Source organism: Xiphophorus couchianus, chromosome 10 (genome assembly GCF_001444195.1).
Source record: "Xiphophorus couchianus chromosome 10, X_couchianus-1.0, whole genome shotgun sequence".
Taxonomy (NCBI): domain Eukaryota; kingdom Metazoa; phylum Chordata; class Actinopteri; order Cyprinodontiformes; family Poeciliidae; genus Xiphophorus; species Xiphophorus couchianus.
In genome coordinates, this window is record NC_040237.1 from 1,042,551 (window position 1) to 1,064,065 (window position 21,515).

Below are 21,515 nucleotides of genomic sequence, written 5' to 3' on the forward strand. Positions count from 1 at the left end.
TTGGACATCGATGATTGTATCTGCTAAGGCTTTGCTTTCTTCTGTTCGGCTCAACATCAAACTTGTTGTGGTCTCACATACCCCTTCATTTGCATTTAAAAGAAAAAGAACAACAACTCGTCCTTTCATTTATAATTAGAGCTGAAGTAAAAATGGATCTAATTAGTCTCAAATTCTTTCTCCTCTTTTTTTTCCTACTGGTCTCCTCTTTTATGTCCTTTTTCCTTTTTTTTTTTTACTTCTTTTCACTTCATATCTGTGTTCTTCTTAATTGAAGCTCAGCTCCGGAGCCTTCGCTTATCTTCTTTAATTATGGTGTTTACCACATGCTGTTCTCATTTCATTAAAGCGATTTGAATTCAAGAATTCTGCTGGGATTAAAGCAGCAAATCACTGTGTCATTTGCAGATCTCCAGTTCTTTCCTGCACACATCAAACAAAAAAATCGATCGGACTCCAAGTTAATACAGCTTCTTCACATGAAGGTTTCAGCGTTGCATCTGGAGGATGTTGCAATTTTGTGTGCTTGTGTTCTCTTCATTTTAGTGTTTGTGTTGTGATTTTTTAAATTATTATTATTGTTGTATCAATATTCCTTTTCTGTAGCATCAGGATAACTGTCTCATTTCAAATTTAATGGATTTGTGATTTTATTCTTTTTTTTTTTTAAATTTGCTGTTGGGTGGATTATAAAGCAGATTTATACAGGTGTCATTCAGAATTTCCGAGCTCCAAAGCAAGTCATCTCAAGTTTCATCACTGATTCATTAGCTAATGTTTTTCTTGAAATGAATTTGGCAGAACCACAATTACATTTAATTGTGTTGATAAATAATGTTTTCCATGTATAAAAATCATCTAACATATTGATTGAGATAATAACTTACATTTACGGAGTTTGGTACAGAGAAATAATCAAATCTGCAGGATTGACAGAATTCAGTATGAGCATTTTTCTCAGATTTCTATGGCATCACATACCTGCCAAAACCCTGAGGAGCGTATTAAACAATCACAGCAGCGCATATATCAATCAAGAGAGCACATAACTCTGATTGCGGCCACACTCATTCAGAAGCCCATGAACCCAGAATGCCAAGTGGTAAAACAGGCTCCTGCCACCCAGCTGTACACTCTTGCCAGAAAATTGTGCTCGCTCTCTGTTTAGTGGGCATATTTGTCATTTGGACGCGGTAACTCTTATAAGTAATCTGATTAGCTGGATTTTCAGCTGAAAGTCCAGTGACAGCCTGCACAGAACTTGGTCTAGGAGAAGCAGAAGAAAATGCGGAGGATGAATAAAAAGATAAGGAAAAGAAAAATATTTCCTTTTCCTTACCGTCTTCATCATCATTATCATCATCATCATCATTTTCCACCTCTTCTTCTTTTTCGGTTTGAATTTAGATTATGCCATCCACTCTTCTCCTGTTAGGTCCCTTACTGACAATAATAATGTGATTACTTAATTCTTAATTAGTTTTTGGCGGGAATGTGATGCCATATGTGACTCATCACCATGGCATTAACATGTTTACACTTCTTTGTGTTTCTTACAACAACCTTTCTAATTGTGAAAATTCGTGGTAATCCTTGAAAGGCTTCTTCAGATTTGAACAAGTCTTTAAAGTTGAGTTTTGAACTGAAAAATGAATTGGAAAGTACTAGAGAATTAATGAGTTCATATTTCACCAACAGATCTTATATTATTGAATAATGTATTGGCTCATTCATTCGAACATGTTTATAGTGTTGAGGAAGTGTGAAAAGCGTTAGACTTCTAATGGATCTTTTGCTACTAATTACTGAAATGTTAACCCTTTCATGTTCCTTGAACATTAAATCACAACGTGTTTTCTAGAAATTGTATGTGATAGACCCATACAGCAAAGTGTACAACTGTAAATTGAAATGAAATGTATTTGAAAAAAACATTTTTCTCTGAAATTGTAGCTACAAGTCTTTTGGGGTGTGTCATGTAGTGACTGGAGTTTTCGCTGATTCTATTGTACAAAATTACACAACCTTGGATTGGATGTAGAGTGTATGTAAACCTCAATGCTTAAATCCAGCAACAGATTTTTAATCTACTTTGTATCTGTACTTTGGGAAATTCTAACACGTGACTGTGCTTTGATCTAAAACATTTGACTTTAGTATTGGTTTGTAGCTTTGACTATGTTCACTTTTACTGGGACTACTTGAGGAAAGCACATACATTCATGGTACTTTCACCACTGCTCCTCAAAATAGAGATGGTGTGTTCAGGGTTATATGCAGTCAGTTTTTTTCACCACCCATTTACTTGCAGCCCAAAACGTTTAATTGAAGTTTTGTGTTACTAGAGCAACTTCATCCCCACAATTTGTGAACTGCAAATGTAACATCTTAGGGATTCCTTTCAACAATGACTTTCTTCTTGCTACTCTTTCAGACTGCCCAGACTTTTAAAGTGCCTGACTAATAGCAGTCTTGTCGACAGATTGCCACACTTGAACTGTGAATCTGTACAGCTCCTTCAGAGTTACATTGGCCTCCTGTCTGCCTCTCTGATTTATGCTTCCAGCAGTCAGTTAAGTTTTGCAGCAATGTCTTGGTGGGTGTGCAGTTGTACCATACTGCTTCTGTTTTCAGATTTTGGAGGAAAAGAGCTTCTACTTGATTAATTAGGTGGAAGCATTCAGTTTCATGGGATTTCTGTATGTGTCTACCGGAATAAAAGCAGTTTTGTGCCACACTTTTCAGAATTTTGCATCCCTTTTTCTTAGTTGAAAGGGACTTTTTATTATTACTTTTATTTGTTATTTTACAATTATTTTATTTATTTATATATTATTTTATACTATATCTTCATATTAGTTTTATAGATTCTTGAATATAAATGAAAAAAATGGCAGATCTTTTCACTTACAATGGGAAAAATGTCTTACAAATTAAAAAAAAAACATTTGTAAATGGAACTTGTGCTTTATAAGAAATCTACATTCAATAATTACTAAGTTAAAAGAAGCTACAATATGTTGCAGAGAAGTTACTTTTTTTACTTTTCAGTTAGTTTTGCCTTATTTCAAGATATTTACTCAAGAAACAAGACACAAATGCTTGGTAAGAATTTATGTTTTTGCAGTGTGCTTGTGATATTTCCATTTCAAAGCTGCCATTGTTCTTGTTCAGATTTGGCCCAGTCTGAATTTGTGCAGGAACTGTACTTGTAGTCAGTCAACTAGGTTGACTTTTCCTTAGATCCGGAGAACATGTGTATCATATTGTGTTTTTGGTGTGTTTGTGTGTTTTAGCTAACACAGCCCGGGTGCTGATTGATGTCCAGGATGAGAACGACCACCCACCAGTTTTCACCAGATCTCTTTACATTGGAGGAGTTGGAGAGGATGCCAAAACTTTCACCTCGGTCTTGCAAGTACAGGTAAATAAAAAAGTCTAAAAGTGGTAATAATTTCTGTCTGCTTGCCGGGTCTTTTGCTTGTGTTTGAAGTTTTTAGAAGCACGGTATGTAACAAGATTGCCTGATAACATCAACATTTGTTTCTCTTTATCTACTGCTTGGAAAAACCTCCCTTATGCCTATCTGCAAGGTATTTCATATCGTAATGAACAGTTTGAGTGATCCAGTCTCATTAAAATATCTTTCAGCATCCAAAATAAATCACAAGGCTGTTCCTTTCAAGTTCTACCTTTAAAAAAATATGCAATATGTCTTAATGAAGCTGGATTCCACAAAAGACTCAAACAAGTTCACTTGCATAAAAGTCTGGCCTTTGGTGTTTAATTATCTTTAAGATCATCCCTGCTTTATTACATCTTACATGATGACTCTGACATAACAGACTGAACCCAGATTAAAGTGATAGTTTTGTGAGGAAGGGGAGTGTGCCAGCACTTGTTGCAAACACAAAAGATTATTTTCGTACAAAAGAGAAAAAAAAAAAAGATTAAATAAATATTAGCCCTCTTCTGTTAAACATGTTTACTACAGAAAATTGGCTGTATATTCAATTTCATGCTTATTTACTGAAGCATAATTTTGGACATGAATGTAGGACATGAATCTCAGAGCAAGAATGCAAGTTTATGATGCAGCATGGAAAATCGAGCTGTGTCGGAAACTACCAGTTCTCACCAGCCCAAAATGATCCTAAGCGAGGGAAATTTTTACAGGATTTGTTTATTGTGGGTTATATTTCATTCTCAAATTTTTCCTCTATCAACTTATTTTGATGATTAAATTGGCTGCTTTCATAAACCAGCCATTGGCTGCAGAAAAAAAAAATACATCAATGCAATAGACTAAATATTATGGAAGACTTGAGGGGAAAGGAACACAATTTTACGATTTGGATGGAAGTCGCTGAAAAAAATGGATTTCTCAGGAAGACTGATGTACTCAAAATAACATTAGGCTGGACTCCGTCCACCATGGATTATGACCATCATCCAAGAAGTTTTTAACAGTCTGCAAACTTGGATCTCTTGTGTCAAATTGTGCTTGTGAGGAAGAGATTTTTGCATCACAAAGTTGTTGTTTTTTTAAATACAGAGTTATGCCATGATCTAAAAATGTGATTAAAGGATGGAAAGCCATAACGGTGTTTTTGGATTCTGGATTATTTTAGCAGGAGATTGAGAAATGACACATGGGCCACCATAGAAAACTACTTTAGGGGAAATTGAAAGCTGTACATGCTTGAGAAAGTGTGAGACATCATTTTTGGATGTCCAGTTCTGTACAGTGTTGCTCTGGACATTTGCATGAACAATTGATCAAAGTTTTACTTCCTTTAGTAGAGACACAACTTTAACCAGTTCTTCTTACACGTGAATGTTAAACGACGTTAGGATAACAAATATTATGCTACATGTGCAAACATTTTGTTTGTGTACTGAACAATGTTTAAAGTTTTGTTTGTGTTTATTAGCCTGTCTTTAATCATTTGCTGCGATGCCAACCTTTAAAACATTGTCAAACATGTCATTTTTACCTCCTTTAATTTGTCTATGTTGGAACTTCTGTTGCTGTGGTCAAAAACTGCCTGAAGCTGAGATAAGCCACCAGGTTCATGGTTTTCATAAATACCCATGAAAGTTGCAAGGAAGTTTGTTTTTTTTATATATTGAATAATGGTGATCAAGGCTGACAATTTTGCAGTTAACCTTCTCTCTGTGGGGACAAGAAAACACTTCATAACAACTTTGTGCACATTATGCATACTCATGTCTTCTTGTGGGAAACATGGGGAAGGACGACTTGTCTGAGCAATAATCCCTTCAGTCATCACACATCTACTAATATCCTTCGTATGTAGTTTTCAAAATGCTGCTCCTGATGGCAGCCTTATCACACCTCACCATGCTCAACCACAAAAAGAACAGTCACTGCTCTGTTTTACATTACATTCCACAGCAATGCCTGACCACCTCAGTCATTAAAACTGCAAAATCAATTTGAGTTTTCAATCTTTTTGTGAAGTTTTTCAGGTTTCCTTTTTTATTATCCGTGCAAATATCATCAGAGCAGACTGTCGTGCCTTTCTGCTGTTCATGTTTAAGTGTTCCTTCAGCTGCCTCTCTGTCCTCTCATAAATCCTTCCAAGATGCTTTTGGAGCTTATCCTATAAAACCAGTAAAAACATACAGCTCTGGAGCGGCACGTTTCTATGTCTTTTTTATCATTTTTCAATAATACAATTTTACATAAATGTCTGAAACTTTGTTGCTTCAAAGCAGAGGAAAGTGTTAATGAGAGTGGTTTTATTGTTTAGATTCTAGTAGTAAATCACTAAGCTTCTGATTTCAACATTCCCACAAAGCTAATGTTGCTGTAGGTCTAAAACCATCACTGAAAACCAGTTGAAGCAGTCTTGTCAAAAATGCTTTTGGATAGCATTTAGATGCTCACAGAACATTGTTTTATTTCGATTCTTGCACTTCTGGTTTCTAGAGAAACTGGCCAAGATGGGATGGGTTTTCAGACTATTCTCAAGCCTTTATTTTGTGCCTCCTCTCTTTTGTCCTCCCTCCTGCTGTCAGGGAACAAGTAATCCATTTTAGCACACTGATAGCTTCATTTTTTAAGTACACCTAGACTAGAGGAAACTGGAGAGATATGGCTTGATGGAGGAGCTGTGATTGAGAAGACACATTTTAATCCTTTTGATTTATTGTATGTATCCCATTTTTTTAAATCTATGCTGTTTGTTATGTTATGAAAGACACTTGGCAAACGTTTCGAAAGTAAAAATGGGAGTTTTAATCATAACTGCTCGTCTTGCAGTACTAAATGAAACAGAATAGCATATCTAAATAGGCTGATGATGCAGCTGCATGAGTTTAAAAAAGCATGTTTGGTGCTGAGATGATACATTTTTTATTACCTTATTTTTGTTTTCTATCCCCTTTGTGTTTCATTATAGCCATCCACTTTTGAGGATTAAGACAGTGAGAGGAGGCAGGAGATGAACTACGGATTTAGAAACGAAGGAAAGAGAAAGGCTTAAAGCTTCCCCGGGTTCCAGACAGGTTTTAAAATTTTTTGTGGAGCAGACACAACTAAGACTGAATGTTGCCAAGTACAGCACTTTTAGGACTCCCTGTTCACACATTAGTGCTGTAATTAAAATTGATGTAGCAGCCACAGTGCTTACTGTTTCATCAAAACTTGTTTCCAGTTGAGGGCATTCGGTGCAGGTACATTAGTATCACTTGCACTTATATAAGCCTGTTATTTACTGTCTGATTCAAAGACTTGTAAAAGGTGGTAAATTGACACTCCTTTCTGGTGAATTGTCTAAAGTGTCAGCTTTAGAGTTGTAAAAGCGTAATGTTGGGGTGTTTTATTTGTCAGGTGGATTTTATACTAAATAATCTAATGTTGGATGACTCAAAGTAGTTTGTTTTCTTTGATCTGTCAAAAGCTTAAAGTAAAGACCTTTTTCTTCGTATTCCTAAAAGATGATGAGCTAGTTTTCACAATCAGAGCAGAAACATACAGCAATTACATTGATGTCAATACTTGATGGGTGCAAAGAGGAACAAGTCAGAACAAGAGGAACACAAAACCAAAAACAATTTCCTCCCCATGTTACAAATGCACTATATGGCAACGCTTCTGTGGCCAATAGCTACAGCTGGACAGCTGTGTTCCAGTTTGTTGGGATACATATCTAAAAAGTCATTAATGAATTCACATAAAAAGTTGACCAGAGGTTGAGCGAGGTCCGGCTGAGAGGCAATTAAGTTTTCATGTTGATCTGGATTTGAAGCTATGAAATTTTCATTCTGACCTGGCAGAGGGAACGTTGTGTCTGGCCGGCTCTTGTTTACCTTTTTTGGATAATTGGCACCAGCCAATTATCACAGCTTCCATGGTTGATTATTTTCCAAAGCTGGTAAACACATCGGCAGAGGAGCATTGTTTGTGAGGCTTGACTGTAAAAATAAGGCAATTTAACTTTACTTTACACGTTTTTAAGTGAAAGTCAGTATGTTTTGGATTGCAGAACATGAACAGATTAACTGGAAGGGTGATCATTATCATGCCATCATTTCCACATTTTGTCTTCTTCAACTGTGATCAGACATGTAAATAAAAACTGTTGTACTATGATCAGCATAAAGAAATATACAAAAAGTTTAAGAGAAATATATTAAAAAGTGTAAAGTGTATCAATATTTACCATCACACATTTGAGGGTTATGACTGTGTGATTACTTAAAAAATACTAATTAGGCATTTTTTGGTATTATTATTGCTACTTAGAGGAGACACTTTTCAACTGTTTTCATTAAGCACACTTTAAAAATACTTCACAATTTTGCTTCTTGTTTTTCTATGTCAGTTCCTTCATAATTATTTTTACCCAGGGATTTTATAAAAGGAGTATGACAGCAAAAGTTGTATTAGCACAAAGATGTTAAACAGTATTTTCTTTAAAAGCAGGGATACATAAAATCCAGAGTTTTTTCTTTGGAAAATGAATGATTCTGGAACATAAATGGACCTATCTGGGAGCATCTCACAGGGAGCAAAAATAATCAACCCTCATGTCAATTATTTTGAATCTTATCAACCAGTTTTATTGCCATGAAACTGAATTGAGACCTCTTGGACTGAAACTCTCAGAGAAGAGACTATGAAGGTTGTGGGAGGGGAAAAAAGAAACACCCTTATGCCATTTTTGCCATTCCACTTTCTGCTACTGGCTGCACATTGATTGACTTCATGGATGAGAGGATGAAACAGGTACAAAAAAGGCAGCACACAAATGTTGGACTCATTTTTAAAAGCTTATGCATTGTTACACTTTATGTTTATTCAGTCAGGCCAAGCAAAACAAAACAGACAGCCTGCAACCATGAAAACATGACAGAGGTTCCAGTCTGCAAAAGATTAGCAAGATTTCTAAAATGTGTGTTTTACCTAATGTCAAAACGATTACAGTATTTCTAAGGAAGAAGAGAGCTTCATAATACCACAGTTTGGTATTACGAAGAATAATTCAGCATGGCATACTGTAAAGCTACAGCATAGAATAGTGTATTATATTATAGTGTAGTATAGAGGATATTTCCTTAGCGCCAGTCTGTGTTGGACTGTTTTACATTGACTTTAAGTTTTCTAAATAGCTTAATTTCCCTTGTCCCACATATATATATATATCATTACATTACCTCTGATGTGCTGAGTGTGTGAGAGCTTTGTATGCAGTATGCACTTCTGTGTTGTAACATCTTGCTATAAGTCATTGTCTGTCTGGGCAGGAGCTGATAGCCACAATGACAGAATAGATTAATGGATTTGCACATAGCTAGACGAATCAGTTTACCCCCTACTGCTTATTCATAGTAAAACAAGTGTAAGAGCAAGCTTCATTACATCCTGAAAACTTTCAAGAGATTATATTATAAGAAATGTTTTTGTTCTGAATTAGTTCATAATAATACAATATTATGAGGATTGCAGATAATGGACTAGATAATATATAGAGAAACTACTTGACTGTTTTGGTTATTGTATTTTGTAAATGATGACATTGTAAGTAATACTGCCAATATTTTTGCTCATTTTCCAGGCTGTGGACAAAGACACTGGGAACTACAGCTCCATGGTCTACAGGCTCATCATCCCCCCTCCCACAGGAAAAGAAACTAAAGACAGCAAAGATGGATTTGTCATTGAACCGTACACCGGTGTGGTGAAGACAGCAATCATGTATCGCAACATGAGGAGGTCATATTTCAAATTTGAGGTGGCTGCAACAGACAACTACGGTCAAGGACACAGCAGCAGAGCAGAGATAGTGGTGCGTGTGTGTTTTATTTTTCACTCTGATTCACGAGAACCTTTTCAGCTGAGATGTATTTAAAGTTTTCTGCACAAAGTAATTAAACATAAATGGCAGAAATTAACTCAGATTATTGGGGACTTTCAACTATAAGTGAATGGGGGTTATCTCTTTATTTATTTATGTATTACGTATTTGTCATTATGTTGGTTAAGATCTCATTTATCCCAGGTTTCTATTAAAATGTATTTCATCTAAAGTGTTTTTTTCTAACATCTAGGTGTCTGTTGTGAACCAGCTGGACATGCAAGTGGTCGTATTAAATGTCCCTCCAACGTATGTTGAAAAAAATAAAGATCAATTGCTCAGGTAACAATGATGTGTTTATCTTTAAATATCTTTTGCATATTTGTTTAGTATTCAAATTGTTTTTATCAGCTACAACGAGGTAGCTGATACAACGAGGTATACCAGCCAGCATACCTCAATGTAGAAAAACAGACAAATTAGCTTTTCAAAATAAAACCAACAAGCATGTATAGTATCTTCACTGGCATGAAGACATTTCTCATTCTCAAAAATAGATGCAAAGTTAGGCAAATGTCAAATAGGTAAGCACAATTAATATTTGTTGTTTATTCACTGTAATCTACACTCCATCGTGATTTGCTTGACATTGATTTATGCATAATTACTGTTCAGTTTTTCCCAGGATAGGTCAGGTAAGGATAGGGCTAAATGAAGACATCTAAATATCTCCAATTGAAGAAAGAAGTCATACCATGATGAAGCATTCACTTGTTTTTTTCTTATTTAGAGCCATAAATCATCTTATCTTATCCACCTTACAGTCCATTTCAGTTTCTTTTACTTTTGTTCAGCCCAATTAAATCTAATTTAGTTTCATGCAGTCATATTGATCTGATCCACTAATCAGGTTCAAATGTATACATACACTCCCACTAAAAAAAATTGTTAATTCTCCTTTAGCATGCTGCAGAGGTACAACATTTATGTTGTGTATCTCAAGCCAAGAGCATCAACAAACGTTTGGCTTAAGTTTTGTCTAGATATGTGACCACTGAGTCAGTTAGATGCCTGGCGTGAACGGAGCTTTTGAACAAAGGCCATTTTTTACTACACAGATGTATAGTAATAAGATTTTCTGAATCTTATTATATTTCATAACATGTTTGATATATAAGATTTTTGCCTTGTTCAAACACCGAGTTGTGCTGATTCTTCTTTTGTCCCAAAGAAGTTCACAAGACTAACATATTTAATTTGTATAATGGTACAATTTTTTCTTCTTTATTAAATTAGACCATAGCAATGAAACTGGCTCTCAGGATGATGCCATCATCACCATGCGTGACAGTTTGTGTTACGAGATCTAAAAGGTTCACCTACACCTCAAAGATTTTTCTTGTCATTCTGGGAAAAGAAATGCTTGACATTCTTCACTTATCACAAAACTTTCTACAAAACACATTTTGCTCGTCTAATCAAAAAAAAAACGAGGTGTTTTCAAAAATCAAATATTTAAATCAAGTATTTTCCATTCTCAGCATTTTGGAACGCTACGTTCAGGAGCAGGTGGTCGGCGCAAAGGTTGTCGTGGAAACCATCGGGCCCCACCGGGATGGCGAAGCGATGGAGCTGGAAGATTACACTAAGTCAGATCTCATGATTTATGCCATCGATCCACTGACAAACAGAGCCATATCTAGACAGGAGCTCTTCAAGTAAGCACTTTACCTACTACTCAGTAATGAGCAAATGTACTTTATTTCCCCATTAAGTTATTGGCAAAGAACATTGAGCAAAGGTATTTGTTTTGTGCTATATTGCAAAAAAGAAGTACCTTCAATTAAGCTGTTGGACCAGTTGTCTTTTAGGGATCTTAGACTGGAGTATTTTGGGGACTTTGAACAGCAAAATGACTAGAAATACTATTCTATTGACTTTGCCCCAATAGATGTAATTTGGGTTGGACCCTGAAGTCCTTTACATGTTAGTTATTCAAGATTTAGGTCTTGTGGAGGATTCATTTTGTAAGATAACTGTTCTAGACATAATTTACAATTCAGCTCAATTCCAGTGTTCATACTCCTGGTGTATTGAACTTTTCAGATCCAGACACTCTATTATTTTTTGTAAAATAGCTCAGTCTCAGTCTCATTGAATAGAAATTGTATGTGAATATCAATTACATTGATATACAAATTATAGGTGAAAGAAGCGTAAAGTAATAATGCATAGAAATACTTTTGCAAGACACTGTAATCAATATAGAAATACAATTTCACATAGTTACATGTTTTGTACTCTGTTGAAGTGAGTTTTGTCAAATTTACAGGTCTATGAGTCCAAGCGAGGTATTATGTGATATTTTTTTATTATTTTATAAGAAAAATATTCAATGTAAAGTTTGCCTTCAGATTCAAATATACAATAGTTTTAATTTCAGACATATTTCTGGTATTAGTGTGGTCCATACTCCCACTATTCATGAGGAAAGAAAAAAATAGGCCATCTTTTTTTTAATAAAAAATAATTCAAGGAGGCTCACCCATCGAGCTTATGATCGGGCTGTAGTTAGCAGTACTAGTCTTGCCATCACTTTTGCTGTTAAATAACCAGATTTAAATGCAAACAGTGACAATTGCAATGTGTTTCTCGTTCCAAGGTTTCTTGATGGGAAACTATTGGATATCAATAAAGAGTTCCAGCCTTTTCTCCCTCCTGGTGGCCGGATTCTGGAAATCAGAACCCCCGAAGTGGTGGCCAGCGTAAAGAAAGCTGTGCACAGTGTTGGCTACACAGAGGGGGCACTCTTGGCTCTCGCCGTTATCATCATCATCTGCTGTGTTCCCGCTATTTTAATTGTCATTATCACATACAGGCAGTAAGTATCATTTATTTGTGCGTATTTGTGCGTATATATTTGACCTTTTGCACGGGAGCTGCAATGGAAATTTCGTTGAATTCTGTTCAATGACAATAAATGCTATCTATTCTATTCTATTCTATTCTATTCTATTTGCAGTAAACTGACACTGTAATCTTAAACAATTTACACAGAAAGACACATCTGCAAATTCTAATTGGTTCATGTATTAGCAAATCCCCATGAATAAACCTGAACTAACAGTAATCTGATCCTACTAACGGTCAGTACCTGGGAGATTAGTGCTGTAAGATATAGCTAATGGTAATATGCAATTTGGCTTTGCTGTTGTATCTTCTGATAGGGTTCATTCATCATGGTGAACACAGACACTGCAGTTTATTTGGAATTAGTCCAAGAGTCACCATCCTCCTGAATGTATTGATCCACAGCTAAAAATACTCTTTTAAAATATGCCTCACTTTTTAGGTACAAACAACCTGACAGTGGTTTGAGGCCCAGACTGAGAATGTAATATTTGGAATTAAAATGAAGTTGCTGTAATTACTGAAGGCTGTGTTTGCTCTGAGTCTTTGGGCAGACACATCGTCAGTTGGGCAAGTCACTGCCCCAGATGATTCAGCATGGCAGTCTGCACCATAAAGCCAGTTGTAATAGTTTGTTTAGCTAACCACCCTGAAAGCTATTAAATTCCCTAAAATGCATATAAACAGCTGTGCATACACAAATAAATTGGATCTGGTCTTCTCCTGCTGAGAAACACACAAATAACCGGCAGAGGAGTGGAGATCTGTGGAGGGGAGGGAAAAAACAGCGATAATCATTATCATGATAATCGCTATTATCTGTTGCTAAATGACTTTAATGAAGAGCAATTGCACGACTTTGCTCATAAATTACGATAAGTAAATTTGGCTAACAAAAGATGCCGTGTGATTTATGCTCCAAATAATCCCGATCTTTCTCTCTCTGTCTCTCATCTGCTGCGTCATCTGCCGCTTCCAGATTCAAAGAGTGAGTACCCCCTTTTGTATTTCCCTGATAATATTAATGTCATAGCCGTCCCAGACACTTTTCACTGTGATTAATCAGCTGAGTTTCATTGGACTATGAAATGGATGAGTTTAGAAGTGGCTGTGAAACGAGGGGGACAGCAGGCAATCAAAGAAATGAACCCTGAAGAACACTGAGATTGATTCAGGGTTTCCGTCTGAGACAGTCTGGAAAAAGAATCGGACTTTGAATTAGGCACTTTTCTAGAAAAGAAAAAAAATAAAGAGTGAAAAAATGGTTGAATATGTATTTCCAGAATGTTCTTCCTTGTTCAGTTGTTGACTATTTGTTTCCATCTGTCAGTCCATCCAAACATTTGAATGAGATTTCACAGCTCTAGAATCCAGTGGCACTTTTTAAAATGGGCTTTGGCACCTCCTCCATATTGCTAACTTTAGGGAGACTATTTTACATATTCACTTTGTGTGGACCTGCACTGCATTTAATTCAGTTTGTAGATTTTGATGATATCCTCCATTTTAACTGGTTTGGGGGAGCAACAAAAATGATCAGCCAATGTATCGTCAATGCCAGAGCTGCCACTGTATTCGGCTATATCTGGTATAATCAGTGTATTACAGTAGTTAATGCTACATTTTAAATCAACTATATTCTACAGATAATTACATTATGATCTCAGTCTGGTAAACTTGTTAGTAATTAACATTTCCGCTTTTATGTAAACTATTTCATCAATCTGCGACTGGATGTTTGTAATCCAACTCCTCGAGTGATGCCAGGCAATTCCCTCTGTGTCCAGATAGTCGCAATAAATCACAGTTTCTGTTTAGCGCTTTAGATAGACAGATCTAATCATTCAAAATTTCACTGACAGACAACTTACTAAACAGACCTGCTGGGCACAAGAGCCCTGACACAGGGAGTCCTGGGGTCCTGGTTTTCAATTAGAAATATATCACAGCAACAGACATGGAACAACCAAAGTGAGACTCGGCTCAGGTCAGGGAAAACACAGGATGGATGCTAAAAACAAATGCTAAAACCTGACTAAACAGCTGCATTTAAATGAAAGCAGACAGTAGCATAAAACAATCTGAGATTCCAGAAGCAAATCAAAGAATAAAAATGATATGAAATATGAATAAAACATTTTTTTTCTAAATTTAGGAGTGATGGAAAGCTATAACCATTATAGCAGTAAAATGACTTGGATATACATTTTCTCAGATGGCTGGGCAAAACAAGGAACCGTAATATAACATAAAATGGATATGTAAGCATTTCTTTGCTTTTAGAAAATAAGATGAGAAACCACCTGCAAGATGTCTGAAGAGCTAAAACTGATGCTTATGATGCTGACATGCTGGTCTTTTCGATTCTATTTCACTATTTTAGCATTTAAGCAATAAAAGTCTGTCTGTGTGGTTTGTGGTTAGCTTTATAGATTGACTTTGAATAGACAGATAGCAGGGGGAGCATCAATGAAAATCAATTGTCATTGATGCTAATTGACTTAGGTCTGGACTTTGACTGGGTTATTCTTTCACCTAATATGATTTGATCTGGAAATCATGACATTGTAGGCTGTGAGCTTAGGATCTGCTGGGAGAAAACCTCAAATAGTTTAAGTAATAGCATCAGGTTTTGTTCCAGTATTTGGCACAGCGTGATGTCACCATCACCGTCACTGTCAGGGTGGTGATGATCTTCAGGGTGTTTTGCAGTTACCTTTCCACCGTGCATAACATTTTTCTTGGAGGTCAAAAAGTTTAGTGCTTGTCTCATTTGACCACAGAAGCCTCTTTTATATTTTTGCTGTGCCCCTATGTGGTTAGAGGTTTAAATGGAATTTCTTATGGCCGTACATCAACATTGTTATTCTTATCAATGATCCATGTATCAGTTTCATTCCAGGCTTTGTGTTGTAGCACAATCAACATTTGAAAATGTTAAACGTTATTACAATTAATGGAAGACGTATTCTTTACTACCTGTGATGAGCTGAACGACCATGAACGATTGTTCCAACATTACTCCACTTTGTGGAGTCATGGTTTTCCTCTAGACTCTTAGTGTTTTTTCATAGTCGGTGTTTTGTATTTGCTTCTGTGACCAGGAGACAAGCAGAGTGTGCCAAAACAGCCCGCATCCAGATGGCACTGCCAACAGGCAAACCCGGGGGAGGCACTGCCAACAACCTGTACGAGGAGCTCGGTGACAACGCCATGTAAGTGAAGTGTGAAAGTGGCATTTACATTAATGAGTTAAAGCAGAGGCATTAGCTCACACTTTCAAGGCCATTACGCTTCAGAGTTTGGCAGTGTGACAGCTTCCATTGCTTTGTAGTGTCTCCATGCGCAGTTCCACATTTCCTGCATTTTTTTAAGTGACTAGGAAAGATGCTCCCACAATCATAACTGCAGGCCTCATTTTTCTTATAAGCAAGTGATTCTTCACAAAACCAAAGTTGGAAGCAAGCCACATATTTGCGCAGAAGTTGTACATTTAGAGAGAGAGAGAGAAATGTGTCTTCTGTTAAATAGTGCCTTCCAAATGCTGACTGTTTAGCATTATGTTTCTCTATAATCAAAGTTCAAGATTTTTTATTGGAATTTTATGTGACAGACCAACAAAAAGCTGTGCATCATTGTAAAGTGAATGCATCAGTGATCTTGGTTTTCAAAAACTCCTTAAAAATGGAATGTTGAAAAACCAATCTGAGTCAATACTTTGTATCCACTCCTTTCTCTTTTTATCTTTGACAAAACTATATACCCTCTTTACGTTTTTATTCAACTTGGTAGGTTTTGCTACATGTGGAGAGCGTTTAATAATACTTATGGTCTGTTCTTCTGTAAAGATCTTTCAAAAAAAGATTTTTTTTCTTGGCATAGGAACACCTTAGATCATGCTCAAGGCCCCCAAGCAAAATGCCTTTTTTTAAGTTGTTGAAACTCAACTCATGTGGATAAAATGTTAACAAATTTTTCTAAACCTAATTTTCCCTTTTTTGCATTCTTATCCAGACCTGGAACATGATAAAACCAAATTCCATTGTTTTCAAGGCTGTGTGGGGACCGTGTGCATAGCCCCACAAAAACAGCAGGCAGTGCTGGGATAGTTTATTTATAATTCTTCTCAGATGCTGAGGAGAAGTTGAGAGGAATTCTTATCAGCATTACATGCATCGCTAGTTTCCTGTCTGTCCTTGATATGCCTCCACATTCCTATTAACATGAGAGCAATTCATATGCAAGATGGTGAAAACTATCTCCAAATGACAAGCGGGTGTGTGTTTGTGTCTGCTCATGTGAAATGACTAAAGCCTATGTGATCCTATGAAAAATGTGTGCGGAATGGAACTTGGATATAAGATAATTGATATAAATGCGGCTTGTAATTTATAAAGACCACCTTGGGCAAAAATTAATTCTGCTGATAAGCTGCACGGCGTATTTAATTGTGGTGGGATGCTGTTTTACTGCAAGCCGGTGTGTTTGTAGAGAAGGGAGTTTGGGGGTTCTGTGAAATACTTGTGTGCTCTGTGGTATTGCCATCCATTAGGGACTGAATTTCTAAAATGTATTAAAGCTGGCAAAATGCAAGTTATAGCACATTTACAACTGAGCCTATAACAAAGATCTTGAATAGGTTAAAGCCTTTCTTTTAACTTCTTTTGGTTCTTCTCTTTGAAAGGTAACATTCCAGTGTCAGTATTTAAATTTACACAGAGGAAATAATGTATTCCATCAGCTTCTATTAGCTGCATTATAAATGAGTTATAGGTTTTAATGTAAAGTCCAAACATATAAAAACATTCATTAATAGGGAGGATTGTCAAAAAATTTAAAAATCATAGTTTGCAAACCATGACTGCTGAACAACTAAACGGAGCTCCACTATATGTAAAAACTTAGAAGGGAGCAAATTTGTATCCCTTCATATTGAGGTCACTGAGAAAAGTGTTTTTTTTTTTTTGTAGTTCTCGATATCTTCCCACATTTTTGGGGGAGTATCCAAAGCCATTTTTTTCATAGGTTTCATTAAGACAGTAAACACATTTTGTGAAACATTCACTTTGCCTCATCTGTGAAGTAAAAGTGCAGCTTATGATGCGTGCCTCTTACATCCTTTGCATGACTATTGGGAGGACAGGTGTAAATCTCACAGTGTGCTACCACAGACGAATGGAGTAAGGTACCTGTGACATGACACTGCTGTCTGGGTTTTTGCAGGGGGGTGTTCATGCTTAATTAGCACCTGACCATCTGGAGGTCAACCTTCAATGCATTATAAACAGCCTGGCTGCCCCAAGTGTTTAGATAATTATTAGCTGGACTTTGTGTACATTTTGTAGCAGAGGAACATATCTGCAATTACCTATAATCTCTCTCTGATGTTGCAAAATTCTGAGTTTTTCAACGTGTTCAAAATATACATCACAGGCAGACTAAGGTGGAGATCAAATTGGGTTTGCTACTGGATCAGATGCATAAAATTGTGCTTCTAGAGTGTTATTTACTTAACGCTTCAACGCTGTGATGGAATATTGCATAGACATCCCTTTCAAAGTGATTTTAAGTAAACTGGATGTGTGTTTCCAGTTTAACATTACCTATCAATCTTCTACAGCAGCTACGACAGCAGCGTTTCATAAAGTAAATTCCTACTTAGCATATCTATAAAGGTCTGCTTTGCTAAATCTATTTCCGAACACTACAGCTATATTTTATATGCAACTGACATTATGCAAAAAACTAATATTTGTCTCACGTGAATTAAACCGTTTGCCCTTTATTATCAACAGATAATAGAATGATCAGGTATTATGGAAAAAAAATTATATAATTATCAACTACACCTCCCCAGTATTAGAAACACAATAAGAGTCAAGTGAGACAGCAACAAAGCATATTGGTACTGGGTTTTTATTTTGTCTTACTGTGAAATTAAATGATATGCCTAATGCTATCTGTAGAATAATCATGATTCATTATACTGTATAATTTTTTTTTTTTTTACCATGCTGTTCTTATTATGTCATCATTTTTTTTGCTCTGGTGCTCTAATTATGTGATAAAGCAAAGTCAGTTGTTTAAAGCTCTTTTACAACTTGCCATGTTGTAAACATTTCTCAGTTACATATATGTACGTAGATTTCAACCTATTCTCAGCTGTGTTTAAGAAAGGTGTCATCCAGGAGAAGTTTGGCTTTATTCTGAATTACTGTCTGTTTTCTGAAGTTTCTGAGAACTTTCTTTGTCTTTTCTTTTTCTTAACACTGTTCTTTATCAACTGCTCACTTTCATTTTTCCTTTGCTCTTTTCTGTTTCCACTGTTATACATTTATTCATGGCTGAAAGACAAAAGTAAGATGTCAGTGTTGTTTTGCTTCTGTGGCTAGTTTCAGAGTGTGAAATTCTTGCTGTAGCTAGTTTTGCGTCCATGCTCGTTAAGTGACTTTTGTTAGCAGAAAAGTAGAAAGATGTTAGATCATAGAGTAAAGTTTGCTTCTCTTTTACCAAGTTACCGATTGCAACCCCTTTTGAAGTGCTGTTCTGTTGCTTACATATAAGAGAAGCCAGTTATGTGTCATGACATATGCAGAATTCACCGCTGTAGGCAAATGTCTTATCTTAAATTAACAGGTCGCAGTGCCCAGTGGAGAACATGATCAGCTTTTGTTGTTGCAAAATTTGCATACAGTGCCTTGCAAAAGTATTCTTACTTTTTGAACAGTTCCATGATTCATAGCATCACAAAGACCAAGGAACACAGTAGACAGTTATGCATAAACTTTAAACAAAAGGATTAGGTTATTAAAAAATGTCCCCAGACTTTGAATATCTCATGTGAGCAAGGGACAGTATTATGTATTTTCCAGGCACATAGGGCAATTTATAGCACAATCAAGCAACTACACTGGCTTCAGTTGTTATAAAACTGCTGTATATGTCAAACATGACTTAAAAGAAATTCGACTTTGTAATTTGACACCTTAAAATTTAAGTAAATATATGGGCGATGACATTTTGGTCTGATGAGAAACAAAAAACACTTACCACCCTATGCACACCCTTCCCTGTGGTACAACATGGTGGTAAGGACATTAAGCCGTGGGGATACTTTAATTTGTCAGGCACAAGTAAAGTGGTCAGACAATATGGGAAAGTAAATGGCAATCCTAGATGGCAATCCTAGAAGAAAACCTATTAGAGGCTGCAGAAGACTTGAGATTGTCCTGGAGGTTCACTTTTAAACAAGACAAGGACCCTAAACTTAAAGCCAGAGTTAACACAGAATGGTTTAAATCAAAGCATATTTATATGTATGTTAGAGTGGCCCAATCCAAGTTCAGATGTAAATGCAACTGAGAACGTCTGGCAAGATTCATGAAAATGGATCTTCCCTGTGTCCATCCTTGAGGGCTTTAATAAAACAATGAATGAAAACAAAAACATTTTCTTGAAAATGTCAGTTCACAATGTGTTCGTCTATTTAATAAAATCCAAATAAAATATCTAAATTCTTCTGAATTTAAAATCTAATGCATATTTGAGGGTTGAGGGCTATAGACCCTTTTACAAGGCACTGTACTTTTGCCCCTCACTAGTAGATGTGTCATTGTTCATAGTTGGTTCATAGTTGATGGTAGCACAGTAAGATATGCCTACTCTCCCTCACATTAAGTCCTTTGTGATTCAGATCTATTTTTTTGGTTTTCCACCTCTTGTCTTTTTGGTAATTAAAAGAGAGGGATGAAACTTGTCATTACTGATTTTTTTAAGTCTGTTGCCAGCACAAGCATATACTCACACATAAGCATACAGTCTCATGGTAGTCTGCTGATCAACAAATTTAATTTTGTGATTTGCATTACCGCTCCTTTTTCAGAAATGTCCTTGTCTTTTTCTGCTATATCCTTTGATTTTATTTGTATACTGTCATCATTCCTGTTCATTAAGTCCCGCCTACATTTTTAAAATTCTTTGTTCCTCTCTGCATTTCATCTTCTGTCTCATTTTTTCTCCTTGCATCCATCTATCAGCCTTTCAAACCACGGTGGTGGTCGCAGCAGCATTGGCAGCTTAGACGAAAGTGACCGTCAGCGCCTGATCTCGGACTTTGCCACACGAGCCATCGCTGCCCATCGCCAGTGTCTTGCAAATGGAGGGGTGCTCAACAAACTCCCCAAATCTGAGTCCAACATCACTTTTCTGTCAGATGAAAACCCCCTGACTACCAAGAATCCCATCTACCATGAGGATGGAACCTTAAGTAGCCCTGAAAACATTGGAAGCAACCAGAGAAGGAGAGACCTTCTTGGGAATTTTTCCCCTTCTAGGAGAGGGCTTCGCGAGGCCTGGTTGAGGCTCAGCTCACCCACATGTGACTTGCGATTTGGGGGATACAATGGCACTGACAGTGGATGGGGATCAGGAAGTGGACACAGCTGGACTCTCCCATCAAGGTTACATCGAAAGGAAATGTATGATGCTTTGAGACGCCAGGTGGTGATGGATCCTGTGCAGTGGGAACACGAGCTTCTGAAGGCTGAATTCAAGGAGAGCAAAGACGCTGGTCTGGATTCAGGCTTTGAACATGGATTGGATTCAGATGTGATGGGAAGCCCTAGTCTTGAGCCAAAGCTGACAGTGAAGGAACAGGCCAGACAGTTTGAGCAACAAGCACTCCAAGAAATGAAACAACGGCAAAGCAGAGATTCCAGAGGCTCACTGTCTTCTGACATCCTGCTTTCTGCAATCACAGATACTCCCCAGCATCAGAAGTATAGCCCTTCCCACAATGCTCCAGCTCCTCAGATTATGGAAGGTCCTCCGAGTATCATAGTAACTCAAAGTGATGGAGGCACCCCTCCGCCGAGTCACAAGCCGACGCCTCCTGTACTAAGGCGCTTTGGTGCAAGTTTAACTGGAAATCACATTGCAGAGGAAAGACTTCAGGTACATTTGGAGGTGATACCAGATCCACCTTCAACCCCTCCACCACCACCTCCACCACCTCCATCACCACCACCACCACCTCCCAGCTCTGCTCCTCCTCCCCCTCCCTCATCTCCACCTCTAAGTAACACTTCCATTCCTCCTGCCTCTCCAGCTCCATCTAACTCCACCCCTAATGGTGCTTCTACTCCTCCGCCTCCTCCACCTCCTCCCCCACCACTTCCACCTCCACCTTTACCACCCCCTGTATCTCCCTCGCTTCTGCGTCCGTCCATGTTTGTCCTCCCCACTCTCTCAGAGGTGCCCGTGCTGCGGCCCGTGTCTCTT

The 21,515-nt window shown here is 37.1% G+C and overlaps 1 protein-coding gene across 1 annotated transcript in view; it reads left to right on the plus strand.

Annotated features, from left to right (window-relative positions):
• LOC114152078 (protocadherin-15-like) overlaps positions 1–21,515 on the plus strand; it is a 283,395-nt gene that overhangs the window by 234,500 nt on the left and 27,380 nt on the right. The window contains exons 31-37 of the mRNA XM_028029788.1: positions 3,297–3,424; positions 9,087–9,317; positions 9,580–9,668; positions 10,868–11,044; positions 11,989–12,207; positions 13,216–13,224; positions 15,341–15,451. Coding sequence (XP_027885589.1) covers positions 3,297–3,424; positions 9,087–9,317; positions 9,580–9,668; positions 10,868–11,044; positions 11,989–12,207; positions 13,216–13,224; positions 15,341–15,451 — 964 coding nt within the window. The remainder of the gene's footprint in view (positions 1–3,296; positions 3,425–9,086; positions 9,318–9,579; positions 9,669–10,867; positions 11,045–11,988; positions 12,208–13,215; positions 13,225–15,340; positions 15,452–21,515) is intronic.